Source organism: Scyliorhinus canicula, chromosome 6, assembly GCF_902713615.1.
Source record: "Scyliorhinus canicula chromosome 6, sScyCan1.1, whole genome shotgun sequence".
Lineage (NCBI taxonomy): Eukaryota > Metazoa > Chordata > Chondrichthyes > Carcharhiniformes > Scyliorhinidae > Scyliorhinus > Scyliorhinus canicula.
Window position 1 is genome coordinate 183,671,102 of NC_052151.1, and position 14,506 is coordinate 183,685,607.

Consider the following 14,506-nt stretch of genomic DNA (forward strand, 5'->3'; position numbering starts at 1 on the left):
TGGGGGCTCGTTATCTTTGGGGTAGCATCGGAGCCGGGAGTGCAGGAGGCGAGAGAGGCCGGTACCCTGGCCTTTGCGTCTCTAGGAGCCCGGCGAAGGATCCTTTTACAGTGGAGGGAGGCGAAGCCCCTGAGCCTGGAGGCCTGGATCAATGACATGGCCAGGTTCATCAGGCTGGAGAAGGTTAAGTTTGCCCTGAGGGGGTCGGTACAAGGGTTCTTCCGGCGATGGCAGCCCTTTCTCGATTTTCTGGCGGAGGGTTAGAGGGTGGTCAGTCTCAGCAGCAGCCCGAGGGGGGGGGGGGGGGGGGGGTTCTGTTAAGGGGATTTGTTTTTGCGACGGTGTGTTTGCTATTTGCTTCTTTTTTGTATTGTTATTAACTTATTGCTTTGTATTGGGGGGTTCTTCTTTCTGTTTATTTCTACACCTTGTTTACTTTATTGTTGGGAGAAAACTTGTTGAAAAATTTGAATAAAAATTATTATTTTTTTTTTTTAATGTTTGTGTGTACCTTGTTTCCATACACTAGTGTCTGTGATATTTAGTGGTGCCTGTTTGTTTTAAAAGACTTAAGTACAAACTTAAGAGTATGGTCTCTGTGGGCCAAGGTAGGGAGGGGGGCAGTCGCAGTTGGTGATTTTTTTTTTACAGATGAGCCACACAGATTATGCCACACACCTAGCCTAGCCAGGGCCCTCGTGCTTTTACAGTGTCTTTGATTGACTGGACTGCAAGGCAGGAACAAAGCCCCAGTCACCCTGAGGAGAGGCTTTGTACAAGTACACAAGCACGTATGCAAACATGCACGCGCGCACACACTCTCACACACTCACACACACACACACTCACACACACACACACTCACACACACACACTCTCACACACATACTCTCACACATACTCACACACACACTCTCACACACACACACTCACACACACACGCTCTCACTCACACACACACTCACACACACACTCTCACACATACTCACACACATACTCTCACACACACACACACACACTCTCACACACTCACTCTCACACACTCTCTCACACACACAAATGCATATGTGCATGCAAACCTATTTAAGCACACGAGCAACTATAGAGTTGTTGCTCATAAGCACACCGGTCCTCGTTTTCCATTATGACCAGAATTCTCCGGCCATTGCGATTCACTGTTCCCGCTTGCAGTGCATCCCTGCCTGCAAATTTCCTGGCAGCGTAGGCTGGCGTCAGTGGGAAATCCCATTGACAAGCAGCGGGAGTAGTGATGGGGCTGGGGGACTGGAGAATCCAACCCTTTCTTCATTTACCTAAAGCAGAAACTTTACAGTAGTTCTTGTCCCATTAAGATGGGCATTCTCGGGTGGCACAGTGGTTAGCAGACGACCTGGATTCAATCCCGGCCTTGAGCCACTGTCCGTGTGGAGTTTGCACATCCTCCCCGTGTCTGTGTGGCTCTCACTCCCACAACCCAAAGATGTGCAGGCTAGGTGAATTGGCCATGCCAAATTGCCCCTTAATTGGAAAAAATAATTGAGTACTTCAAATTTAAAAAATAGATGGACATTCTTTCACTTCTACATCTTTCGGATGAGCCAGTATACCAAGGTCCCATCCATGCTCAGGCAGGTATAAAAGACCCCCACAGTACTATTTGAAGAAAAGCAGGAATGTTTTTATTGGAGTCCTGACTAATATTTGTCCTTCTATTAACATTACTAAATGATTATCACTCTGTATCTAATAATAATAATCGCTTATTGTCACGAGTAGGCTTCAATGAAGCCCCTAGTCGCCACATTCTGCCGCATGTTTGGGGAGGCTGGTACAGGAATTGAACCCGCGCTGCTGCCTTGTTCTGCATTACAAGCCAGCTGCTTAGTCCATTATGCTAAACCATATGGGACCAATTATGTAAATTAGCTGCTGCATTTCCTTTATTTTTTTAAATAAATTTAGAGTACCCAATTATTTTTTCCAATTAAGGGGCAATTTAGTGTGGCCAATCCACCTACTCTGCACATTTTTGGGTTGTGGGGGCGAAACCCACGCAGACACGGGGAGAATGTGCAAACTCCACACGGACAGTGACCCAGAGCCAGGATCAAACCTGGGACCTCAGCGCTGTGAGGCAGCTGTGCTAACCACTAGGCCACCGTACTGCCCTCGCATTTCCTTTATTACACCAGTGACTGCACTTCATAAAAAATACTTCATTGTGTTACAGACTGGAGGAAGATTAATTTAAAAAGTCTTGATTTTCCCCTCTCACTACCTGGCCATAAACAGAAAGGTGTTTGATTTCTGATTTTCCCTTTTATAAAGTGGGAGCTTATTTTCCCCAATCCCTCATTTTCGAGTGTTCTAATCCTCTATGAATAACCTCACAGCAAACACAAGATAAGGTAAAATAAGGTTGGTTTATTTTACATACACATAAAACATGGGAACGGGTTTCACAATATCCACCCCTTTTGCGCTCATACAGTAAAAGAGGGAAAAGGGAAAGAAAGGGCAAGACCACGATTAAAAATAAAGTTGTGGTTTCATGTGAAGTCAGAGTCCAGAATCAAAAGTCCAATGGTGTATTCTTTCAGAGGGTAGCAGGCTAACTGTTGCAGGATCATTCCTCTTTCCAGAAATGAGCACTTCCATGATGGGAGAAGGCACGTAGGGATGAATTAACCTTGAAGGCAGAAATACACAAGTTCCAATGTTCCAGTAGTTCAATGTAGATGAGGGCTGGGCAATTTGCCTGGACAGAACTCTTCTGCTGCTGCCTGCTCGAGGATAGACAGCAACAGGCTGCTTGCCTGGAGTCCTGCTTATCTTCTGTGGTCAAACAGTGAAGTTAAGATCCAAAAGCTGTACAATTAAAGGAGTTTAGACAGCTCAAGTTTCAGACATGTGACGGGGTGGTTTCTGGTTGACCTATTCGGCGATGAAACCCCTGATTGAAACCCGTTTTGGTGCAGGTAATGGTGGGGCCATGAGCACCACATTGGAGAGTAGGAGTCACAAACAACTGCCTTTGTCCATATGTGGCTGGGCAGACATCTCGGCTGCTAATCCATTGTGTTCGCTGGAATGTTTATACAATACAAGGAGTGTTAGTCTTACAGTCCAAGGGTGTGAGATTTTAGCTTTAAATGTTCACTTTAGAACAAAGAAACTTTCAAAAGCCAGTATGTAATGAGCTGGAGCCATTTAATCAGCCTAGCAATTTCCATTTTGATAACAGGAAAAGACTTATAAAGTAGCCAAACAGGAAAAGACTTAGAAAGTAGCCAGGCTGATAGAGGTGTATATATTTTTTGTCTTCCTGTCTCTTGGCCAGGATGATTGACATCAAAACGCTTTGGATATGCGATGGTTGTGAAAAGCACTTTGTGAATGCAAGTTCTTTCTTTGCTTTTTTATATAGCTGTGTTGTTTTGTTCCTTTATGTATAACTTATCCAGTTCAACTTATTCATTTGCCTTAATAGTAATTGTTTTTCCTTCCGTTTTGTAGGGTCCCTGATCACCAAGATATCGCTTTTGGAGCTTTACAACAAGGTTCCAATTGCCTAGACACCCTGGGCCATTTTGCCGATGGTGTTGTAGGTGTCTATGAATGTCACAATGCAGGGGGAAACCAGGTGTGCAGTGTTTGTCATTATTCCTGTATGATTCTGATTTATCTTTTTACTTGGGAAAAGTAATTATTCCTATGCTTGACAATTGTTACATGAGGGCCATCTTAACTTGTGTTTATTGCCTATCCCTGAGGGCATTCAGTGTGATGATTGAAGTTGTGTATAGGCTCAGACCAAGTAGGAATGCCTGGTTCCCTTTGCTTGAAGGACATGACTTAAACCAATTGGGTTTTGACCATACAACATCTTTCACAGTCACTTTTTTCCTAGCTCACAAATTGTAAGATATCAGTTTCCTAACATGATATGATGAGCTTTTTTGTACACTGCCTTTGGGTTGTAAGTTCACTGTTGTACAGGTTGGGATGAAGCACGTTGGAGGAATTGAACATTCTATTTGATTCTCACCTTGTTGTCTATTTTGTCAGGAATGGGCACTCACAAAAGGCAAGTCGGTGAAACACATGGATTTGTGCCTTACTGTGGTAGATCGGGTTGCTGGTTCTCTTATAAAGTTGCAAGGCTGCAGAGACAATGACAGCAGACAGGTAGGTAATGGGTGTTGTAACAGCAGTTGCAACTTGTTGGATAATTAATCTTTTAATCAGAACTTTGTGAAAGAACAATAATATTTTATAAGACTTTATACAGAACAGTGCATGCAGCCCTATTCCTAGAAACTCAAATGGTAAGCACACCCCATGCTCATGAACAATTGTCTATACTCATCAAGGTAGAGTTCCTGCTGAGTGACGCTTTGTTACCCTTATACTGATGTTAGCAAAGTGCCCATAACTTCCTCAGAGTGGCAGTCTATGTTAGATTACCACTCTCAGCTAATTTACCCACGCTGTAATCCCAATGCCCCTGTCTTGCCCAACCTTCCTCACTCGGAAGGGTGCTGTCGGTTGCATCGGAGTAACTGGGGCGGAAGGTAAGAAACGGCCCTCTTTTTACGACACTAGTTTCCATAAAGGACAATTTAAAGGGTAAGTGATCAGACGGGGGGGGGAGGGGGGGCAGATCAGGTTGCATGGAAGATCAGGTTGGGGGTGGTGTGGTGGGTCCTGGGGGGTTGGTTGTGTGTGTGGTAAACCACTGTTCCCCCCGGTGTACACGGAGCCCCTAAATCACGGTTTCTCGTCTCTCCCCATTTGGAAAGTCCTCTGTTTGACCCTGCTTAGGTCAAAGTGGATGACCTCACATTTTCCCCCACACTGAAATCCATTTGCCACAGCTCTGCCCATTCGCTTCATTTCTCAACAGTTACCCTTCTGCCTACACTGTTTATAATAGGGGCCTGGGAGGAGTAGGCCATTCAGCCCATTCAATATCATGGTTGATCATCCACTTCAATGCCTTTCCCCCCTCCAGTATTATCCCCATATTCCTTCACATCATTGGTGCTTAGAAATCTGTCAATCGCTACTTTAAACATTCTCAATGACTGAGCTTTCACAGCACCCCAGGATAGAAAATCCCAACGGTTCACAGCCCCTCCGTGTATTAGGTGATGTAAGGTAGGACCTGTACTACAGGTTCGCCGGTAGCCCCTGCCTGTTGGCTCCGCCCAGTAGGAGGAACATGTCCTCTATTCAGCAGCCATTTCGCCAGCTGCTGTGGGAGGCCACACATCTTACTGCAATAAAGTCACAGTTGTATCCAACCGTAGTCTTTGTACAATTGATCGTGCATCAGTATGTGTGTGGGGCATCAGTAAATTGAGGGACCTGTTTATTGGCGGAAGGTTTGCGGGCCTGGGGGAACTGGAAGATAAATTTAGGCTTCCCCAAGGGAACATGTTCAGATACTTGCAGGTAAAGGCGTTTGCTAGGCGACAGGTAGAGGGATTCCCTTTGCTGCCCTCACAGGGGACGATGGACAGAGTGCTTTCGGGGGTGTGGGTCGGAGAGGGGAAGGTGTCTGACATCTATAAGGTAATGCAGGAGGTGGAGGAGTCGTCAGTGGAGGAGCTGAAGGCTAAATGGGAGGGGAACTTGGGGAGCAGATAGAGGACGGGACTTGGGCGGATGCCTTGGAGAGAGTCAACTCTTCCTCCTCATGTGCGAGGCTTAGTCTCATCCAATTTAAGGTGCTGCACCGGGCCCACATGTCCGGGACTAGGATGAGTAGGTTCTTTGGGGGTGAGGACAGGTGCACCAGGTGTTCGGGGAGTCCAGCGAATCATGCCCATATGTTCTGGGCATGCCCGGCACTGGAGGAATTCTGGAAGGGGGTGGCGGGGACGGTGTTGAGGGTGGTTGGATCCAGGGTCAAACCAGGGTGGGGACTCGCGATTTTCGGAGTTGCGGTGGAGCCGGGCATGCAGGAGGCGAAAGAGGCCGGTGTCCTGGCCTTTGCGTCCCTAGTAGCCCGGCGGAGGATCTTGCTGCAGTGGAAGGATGCGAGGCCCCCAAGTGTGGAGACCTGGATCAGTGACATGGCGGGATTTATAAAGTTGGAAAGGGTCAAATTTGCCCTGAGAGGATCAGTACAAGGATTCTATAAACAGTGGCAGCCTTTTCTGGACTTCCTGGCTCAAAGATAGGTATCTTGGTCAAAAGCAGCAGCAACCTGGTTGGGGGGGGGGGGTTCCTTATTGTAGTTTCTATATTTTTTCGCTACGGCTATGTAACTTAACATTGTGTTAACTTAAATTGTTGTTAATATGTTGGGTTGTTCATTGAGGAGGGGCGAAGGTTCATGATTGTTGTCATTACTGTTATCGTTGGTATTTTAGTATGGTTTGATGTTGTTGTATAAATTCAAAATTTTTCAATAAAATTATTTTATTTTTTTTTAAAAGTATGTGTGTGGGAAGTGTCATGTGCAGCAAGGTTGTTTTTTTAAAAAAATAGTTACTCTGGAGTTAGAATTTTTTTTTCCTCTAACTCTTGTAACAATCAGGGTAAAACTGGCAGAACCATCCGAAGTTAGCGATTTGAATCTACTCTGTTGGTTGGTTCCCAGATTGTCCAAAGGAAGTTTTGAAAAAGAAATTGACTACCCAATTATTTTTTTACAATTAAGGGGCAATTTAGCATGGCCAATCCACCTACCCTGCACATCTTTGCGTTGTGGGGGTGAAACCTACACAGACACGGGGAGAATGTGCAAACTCCATACAGACAGTGACTCAGGACCGGGATCGAACCTGGGTCCTCAGTGCGTAGGCAGCAGTGCTAACCACTGCGCCACCGTGCCACCCTTTGTCCAAAGGAAGTTAACACTCCTAGGAAATTGGCAGGTTAAATGCTTACGTGGAAACGTCCTGGAGGGATTCCTCAGCGCATCATTGGGGTACCTTTAAATGCGACACTGGGGAACCAGGAAGTTATGGGGCATTTTCTAATTCTTTGTTTGTTTTAATGTTATTTCCCCATTCCAAAAGTAAAAATATATCTATATCCCGACAATGCTCTATACAATAAAATATTCTGGAGAAACCGTGTTACCCAGAATGTTGAAAATGAGGACGTGGGTAACAAAGTGGGTAGCTGAGATGAATATCACAGATGCATTTAGGGGAATTTGGATAAACACACGAGGGAGAAAGGAACAGGTTATGTTGACCTGGTTTGATGATCAGGAATGGGAGGGTGCTCACGTGGAGCATAAACATCAACATATGATATGTTGATCCAAAGGACCTGCTGTAAAAACTTTTTAATTTTGAGCTGATTTTACAATGCATTTGGAACACTAATCTCCTTCTCGTGATGTTACTCCTTTACAGAAATGGGAACAAATTGAGAACAACTCTAAACTAAGGCATGTGGGCAGCAATCTGTGTCTTGACAGTCGAAACACCAGGAGCGGAGGGCTCACTGTAGAAATCTGCAATCCATCCCTTTCACAACAGTGGAAATTCACACTTAATTTACAGCAGTAATACATCTGGACCATTATATTTGGAACTTTCAATGTGGACAATATTTAAATTGGTAAATCAAGTTTGCATTCAACCATATACCTCGATTTTTAAGAGTTCCATATTACATCTTTTTTTGAATTAACGTATCAAGTTTCTAAACTTGTTGGTTTCAGTTACTCTGTATCTATATATATTTCTTTTCATTTAGCGAAGTCCCATCTCCCTCCCTTCTGATCTTTTAATAGGACGGTACACACACTTCCATCCCAACAAGGGCCATTTCAGTCCTTTTATTGGGGAAGATTCCCAAATATGGATTTTTGTTCTATAGGAAATGCACTGCACTGATAATGACGGCAGCTTATGAGCACAAAACATCTGTGTCTAAAGAATATGGTGTCCAGCTCTGCAGTGTTTTAGAAATCACATTATTTAGTATTTTTATGATTAACTTTTGTACTGACTGTTGTCCAAATGTAAAGCTACTGTTTTTTTTCTGGCCAGTTTTCACTGCAGGGTGTGCAGACTCCTTGACTGTAATTCAACATATATTTAGTTTTGTAAGTCATGAAGAATTAATCGAACAAAGCCTGGAACAATATAGGGAAGTGAAATAATATCCCAAAAAAAAGCCACATGCTGTACTTGCATTTGGTACATCTTTGTTGTGTTCAACTAAACCTCAGCACTTTCTTAATTCTTTCTGTGCTTGGGGGGTGTAATCCTAACATTTCAAGGCACAAACACATTGCTAATTGTTATTTAATGGATCAAAGGCAATTCAAAAATATTTTATATTTATTATGTAAGTAGCTGTGTTAAGTGACTATAACGCACTAACATCATTCCTTTTGTGATTCCTGCCTGCACTTACTGTAAAACCATCCAACAATTCACCTGCTAGCTTATTCTGCATTGATATTTTCAAAGTTGCGTCTTTAACGGGTGCCTTGCTTATCCTAGGACAAGTAACAACAAAGTCAAATTTCTAGGTAATCACAGTGCACCTTCAGCAATGGCAATATTTTTTCATTTTATTTATGACCTGTCACAAGAGGAATTCTTATAAAATGATCACTTAGTGAACTGAAAGCAGTAGGCAACTTAGAAAGAAAATGGTTTGTGTGCCTCTGCCTCCAAGGTCACCCCTGGTAACAAGTATCTCTTAGTATCAATTTTCTGTAAAGTCTTATTCCATTTATATTTATTTAGTTTATCAAATTGATGACTGTCTTGTCAGGTTACACTGTTTTAAGATTAGTGACCATAATGCAATAAAGTGTTTGGCACAGTCAGAATATCAAAGAATGATTAAAATAAGAACGACTAGCTGCCTTTCTGACCGTCCACGTCTCTTTATCTCTCCCTTGCCCCTCTCCAGCTATATCTCTGTCACTTTCTCGCTCTGTCTCACCTCAATCTCTGCTTTTTTCACTCTTCCATGTCTTTGTTTATGTGAAAGGGCAGACAATGATTTTTATTACCAGCTTTAAAAGCAGAAACTGTACACAGTGAAATTTCCAAGTTTGTTCTTGGAAAGATAAATTTTACTGCTGCTGAACAAGGGGTTTGATGGTATTTTTCAAATAAAATGTTTACATGCCACAGTGTGCCAAAGTTCATTCTGTAGAAGAGCTTCATCCTTTTCATTTATAATTTCTAAGTAGTCTTGGAATTTTAAATACTAAAAGTATTTCCTCCTAACAATAAAAACATCCCATTATTAAAAATCCTTTGCGACTCCCAAACTGTGAAGGGGATTAGTGGAAGGATGGAGCACTCTCCAATTCCAGTGCTCCGGTTGTCTCCAAATAACATTGGTCTTGCTTTTGCTTTGAAGTGACTTGTAACTGTGTTGATTTTTTTTTCTGTAAAATACTGTAATTTCTTTTCTTACTGCCCACTTAGTGATTTTGTAAAGAGTAACGTTAGTGTTGTGCGCAACGATGTCACTGTGGAGTGTTGAAAAGTGACAACTGTCATCAATTCATAGAATGATTCTTCCCTCATTTTTTCACTAATCTACAAAGCATGATCTGCTCATACTTTTTATAGATGTGATGGAAAGCATCTTTGAAAATAACTTTAATAAAATTTATACCTTTAAATTCCAACTTCTCATGTTTTTGTAAATTATATTAATATAGTAAACTGTTGAGGGAAGTAACTCTCATATCTGGTGCTTTGGGATATCTTGCCACTGGAGCACCAGGCCTGCTGTTTCCTTTTCCTGTCAATATATGTGCTCATCAGTACACCAAGTGGCTGGAGAGGGTACTGGAAACCTATAGTAAATTGATCCATTTCTGGTAGGGTTTTGAAGTGATATGAACCACGCGGTGATGTAGTTTGCTTTTTAAGCTCATTCCTTTCATAGCAGTAACCATCTTCTGATCAGATTGTTCTAAAGTACTTAAATTATGGCAGCAGTGTGTACTAGCTGCACTGCAGCAACTCACCAAGACTTGGGCAGTGCTTCCCAATCCCACAACCTGCACTACATAAAAGAGCAAGATTAGCAAGCACTGGGCAGCACCACCACCTCCTCCAGTTCACACAGCATCCCAATCGTGAAATATATTGGATAGTATTTCATTGTTACTCGTTAAAATTTCTTGGAACTCCCTGGCATTTGGAGCACCCACAGACTGCAGCAATTTAAGGCAACAGCCCATCACCACTTTCACAGGGCAAATCAGGATGGGCAATAAACACTGGCCTTGGATTGGATTTGTTTATTGTCATGTGTACTGAGGTATAGTGAAGTATTTTTCCAATGCATATTTGCCAATGAAGCCAACATCCTGAAAATGAATTTTATAAAACAAGAGTCAGCACTAAGAACTTTTACTCCAACAGGCCAGGGCCATCCTCTAAATAGAACCTGCAACTTCACAGTGGACTGAATTATATTCTTGACTTTTTCCAAGCCATTGTGCAATCAAGGTTTGAAAAGTTGTCATTTCAAAACTTTTGCCCAGTACAAGTACCATTAATGAAATCAGAGGGAGGCCCTAAAAACACATTACCATGTTCTTCCTGGAACTAAAAAATTCTTGTTCATATTAGGAAATGAAAATCAAAACCCTCCATATAATTAGCCATTTACTCGAGGTGTACTAATCCCATAGATGGAGAAGCTCTGCTCCTTTAGCAAATGCATTGATGGGAAAAGCAAAAACCAGACCTGGTGTTCCAAGTCAGTGCTCTAGATATCAACTGATGTCACTAAAAACCAAAGAATCTGATTCAAAGTAAAAGACAGGCAAACCAACTACCAATTATGTTTCCCCCAAGTCATTTGTCTCGGCGTTTCAACCATAGATGGTACCTCCTTCAAAAGATGTGCTGTAACAATTTCTACAACTCCCTATTGGTGTCAAAATAACACATTTGATATAGAAAACTACCTAACATAGCTGTAATTGCTTGAAATACCTTACCGATACTGTTCTGTCTGATAACACAATATGCTATAACTGTTTTGTTGCAAATAGTGTGCTCAAAGTGTAACCCTTCTATAGTTTCCTTCAAGTGTGCTCATGGAATTGGGTATTCAAAGTTCAGGTCCATACTGGTACTTCAGTGAACTGTGTCGATACACTTTGATCATATGTTACTATCCCATCAGCGATATTGTGCTAGTGTCCTGGGTGTTCCCAATAGTTATGACTGGCTTATTGCACCACAGTAAAATTCAGCCAAACTTCTCAAGGTTTACTTTATTGTAAATTGTAACATACACCATTATATTTTAATACAACATTTTGTAATATACAGGGCACTTTTATTGAGACATACATTGCTTGAATGCAAATAAAATAAACCGAACATGGACCCCACATGTAAGCAAACAGTAACTCTACATGCTGTCTCCAAACCAGAGATTTTAGAATTGCACAATACCCTTCATCCTCTTCAATCATCCTGATTAGTACAGTTCATGTAAGGACACAGATTCCATTCTAGCCATCAGTTCCCATTGTAAGACATTTCTAGGAAACAGGTTTCCTCCAGCTAACTCACCCTCTGAATCCACACAATGGCACATTATCTCACTACCGTAATCCTGTTGCATCTAACAGCTCAGCTAAGCAACTGAACTTTGGCCCCCAAAAGGCATAGTTTTGTTTTAAACTACATCCATGTACATGATATAGGGATTTAGTGTTCTAAGCAACAACGTCTAATCTTCTTCAGTGATAAAGAACAGTGAATAAACATAATTTATGTCTGGTGCAGGATCCGCTAAATGCAGTACATCTCACAGACTGAATTTTGAACATAATTTAATAGCTAGTTCAATGTAAACATTCAGAATGCATATTAAGTCTTTCATTATAAATATCTATACAGGGCTGTTGGATTGCATTATTGGGGGGGGGGGGGGGGGGAGTGAATTATTAGGTGTAAATTATGGACAGTGATGTTCATTAAGGTTCTTACTTTTTTTTTTAAAAAGAAAATTACAACATTCCTTGTGATGGTTTTGTTATTTCTCCCACACTTGCAGTTTGTATATATATATTTTTTAAATGTCCATTTTCCCTCTGGGTATATTAAAAAAGCCACATTTGGACACAATTCAAAACCCTACATTATCATTCCAGTTACGTCCAAGTTCAACACCATTCATCTTCACATACATCAAAAGGTAAGTTACAATGTGGATTTTCCACATTATTTTCAATGGTAGTACCAGTCTCCAGATTCCTTGCAAATGGTGTGTAGTCTTCAGTCATCAGTTGGCCTGGCTCCGTGAATTAATGGGTGTGCTTGAAAAAATGTTTGGGACATGGGTGTGAGACGTGGTTTAGCCCTGTGGATGCAGTGCAACAATTTGACCTTGGCACTTGCGCTGCCAGTGTTATCACTCCGAGGAGAGATATTCCTCAATCCCAAGCAACTCTTTAACCAGTCTTTCACCAAACTGTACCCGAGTGTAGCGCCTGACGAGATATGCCTCTGACATCTTGTACAAGATGTACGAGTTATTGACAGCAATACTGAGGACAAACCAAAACACTTGTTGCCAGGTCTTGTTAGCTTTGTGAGATATAAAGTACCTGTGTAAAGAACAAACTCAGTTAGAGAAGTGCATACATATATTGCACATCGTGTGTTCTTCTATACTGAAATTACAACAGAGGTCCGCAAATCAACTTGCTCCAAGAAACTTGCATGGAACTCTGTCACTTCCCAGTTCAGAACTGAACTGAAAATTGAATAGAGTCACTTCCTATGCAGTTGTTTCGAGGAAAGGATGTGGGATGAATAACCTCTGTAGAAGCTTCTGTGTAAATGATTTGTGACCAACTACAATTTTCTCCTGTACACCTTTGAGCAAATTGATTTGCCACAACTGAAAGGTACAGAAAACAATGCCAATCTTCAAATGAAATACAACTACTTGAAACTGCAAAACCACTTAATTTAGGGGAAAGGAAATGTACCCCTCACCCTCCCTCCCCAGCCCAGCCAACCACAATAAAATATTGGCATTGGTACCAGAGTTAGATAATGCCCATTGAGAAAGAAACTGAGAATATTAATCTAAATATAAAATTAGTGGGAGAAAACAGAAGGCAGTTATTAAACAAGATACTGCTGTGCCCAGAAACCCTTGGAATAACTGAGTCTGCCTCATTATTCTGAAGAATTGGGCTGCTATTAGTGTGGATGAATGACAGCACTTACTGATTTGCTCATCAGTATCCAGATACAAGGAGGTCTTAGTGGCACAAGACTGCTTGACATAGGTGTTAGGAAAATCAAGCTAACAGTTGGATTCATATAGCACAAACATAGACGATACAGCGTTGAAATAAACACAGAGCCATGGAATGGTTTAGGTTGGATGACCAACAACTCAACTAAAATAGGTCTCTTGTTTTTGACAAGGTGCCACACAAAAGGTTGCTGCATAAGATAAAGATGCATGGCATTAAGGGTAAAGTAGTAGCATGGATAGAGGATTGGTTAATTAATAGAAAGCAAAGAGTGGGGATTAATGGGTGTTTCTCTGGTTGGCAGTCAGTAGCTAGTGGTGTCCCTCAGGGATCAGTGTTGAGCCCACAATTGTTCACAATGTACATAGATGATTTGGAGTTGGGGATCAAGTGCAATGTGTCCAGGTTTGCAGACAACACCAAGATGAGTGGTAAAGCAAAAAGTGTAGAGGATACTGCAAGTGTGCAGAGGGATTTGGATAGTTTGAATGGGCTAGGATCTGGCAGATGGAATACAATGTTGACAAATGTGAGGTTTTCCATTTTGGTAGGAATAACTGAAAAAGGGATTATTTAAATGATAAAATATTAAAACATGCTGCTGTGCAGAGGGACCTGGGTGTCCTAGCGCATGAGTCGCAAAAAGTTGGTTTATAGGTCATTAAGGCGGCGAATGGAGTTTTGTCCTTCATTGCTGGAGGGATGGAGTTTAAGACTAGGGAGGTTATGCTGCAACTACAAGGTGGTAGTGAGGCCACACCTGGAGTATTGTGTTCAGTTTTGGTCTCCTTACCGGAGAAAGGACATACTGCCGCTGAAGGGTGTGCAGAGGAGATTCACTAGGTTAATCCCAGAGTTGAGGGGGTTGCAATACGAGGAGAGGTTGAGTAGACTGGGACTGTACTCGTTGGAATTTAGAAGGATGCGGGGGGAATCTTATAGAAACATACAATTATGAAGAAAATAGGATAGATGCGGGCAGGTTGTTTCTACTGGCGGGTGAAAGCAGAACTAGGGGGCAAAGCCTCAAAATAAGGGGAAGTAGATTTAGGACTTAGCTTAGGAGGAACTTCTTCACCCAAAGGGTTGTGAATCTATGGAATTATTTGCCCAGTGAAGCAGTGGAGGCTCCTTCATTAAATGTCCATGAACCTGTGTTTTTAAGATGGACTTCCGGTGGCAGCGATGATCGAGTGAGCCGCACATTCGGCGGGCTCTCACTCCGGCGGGGCTTTAGGGGCTGATTCCCCGCGATAGCGGGAC

General features: G+C 42.2%; 2 protein-coding genes across 2 annotated transcripts in view; one reads left to right on the top strand and one right to left on the bottom strand.

The window, feature by feature from the left end:
• Positions 1 to 9,628, top strand: part of galnt2 (UDP-N-acetyl-alpha-D-galactosamine:polypeptide N-acetylgalactosaminyltransferase 2) — a 172,454-nt gene extending 162,826 nt beyond the window's left edge. The window contains exons 14-16 of the mRNA XM_038800613.1: positions 3,517 to 3,643; positions 4,069 to 4,188; positions 7,377 to 9,628. Of these exons, the coding sequence (XP_038656541.1) occupies positions 3,517 to 3,643; positions 4,069 to 4,188; positions 7,377 to 7,532 (403 nt within the window). The 3' untranslated portion in view covers positions 7,533 to 9,628. The remainder of the gene's footprint in view (positions 1 to 3,516; positions 3,644 to 4,068; positions 4,189 to 7,376) is intronic.
• Positions 9,629 to 11,218: 1,590 nt separating this feature from the next.
• The window catches only part of pgbd5 (piggyBac transposable element derived 5), an 86,344-nt gene continuing 83,056 nt past the window's right edge, over positions 11,219 to 14,506 (bottom strand). The window contains exon 7 of the mRNA XM_038800614.1: positions 11,219 to 12,580. Coding sequence (XP_038656542.1) covers positions 12,385 to 12,580 — 196 coding nt within the window. The 3' untranslated portion in view covers positions 11,219 to 12,384. The remainder of the gene's footprint in view (positions 12,581 to 14,506) is intronic.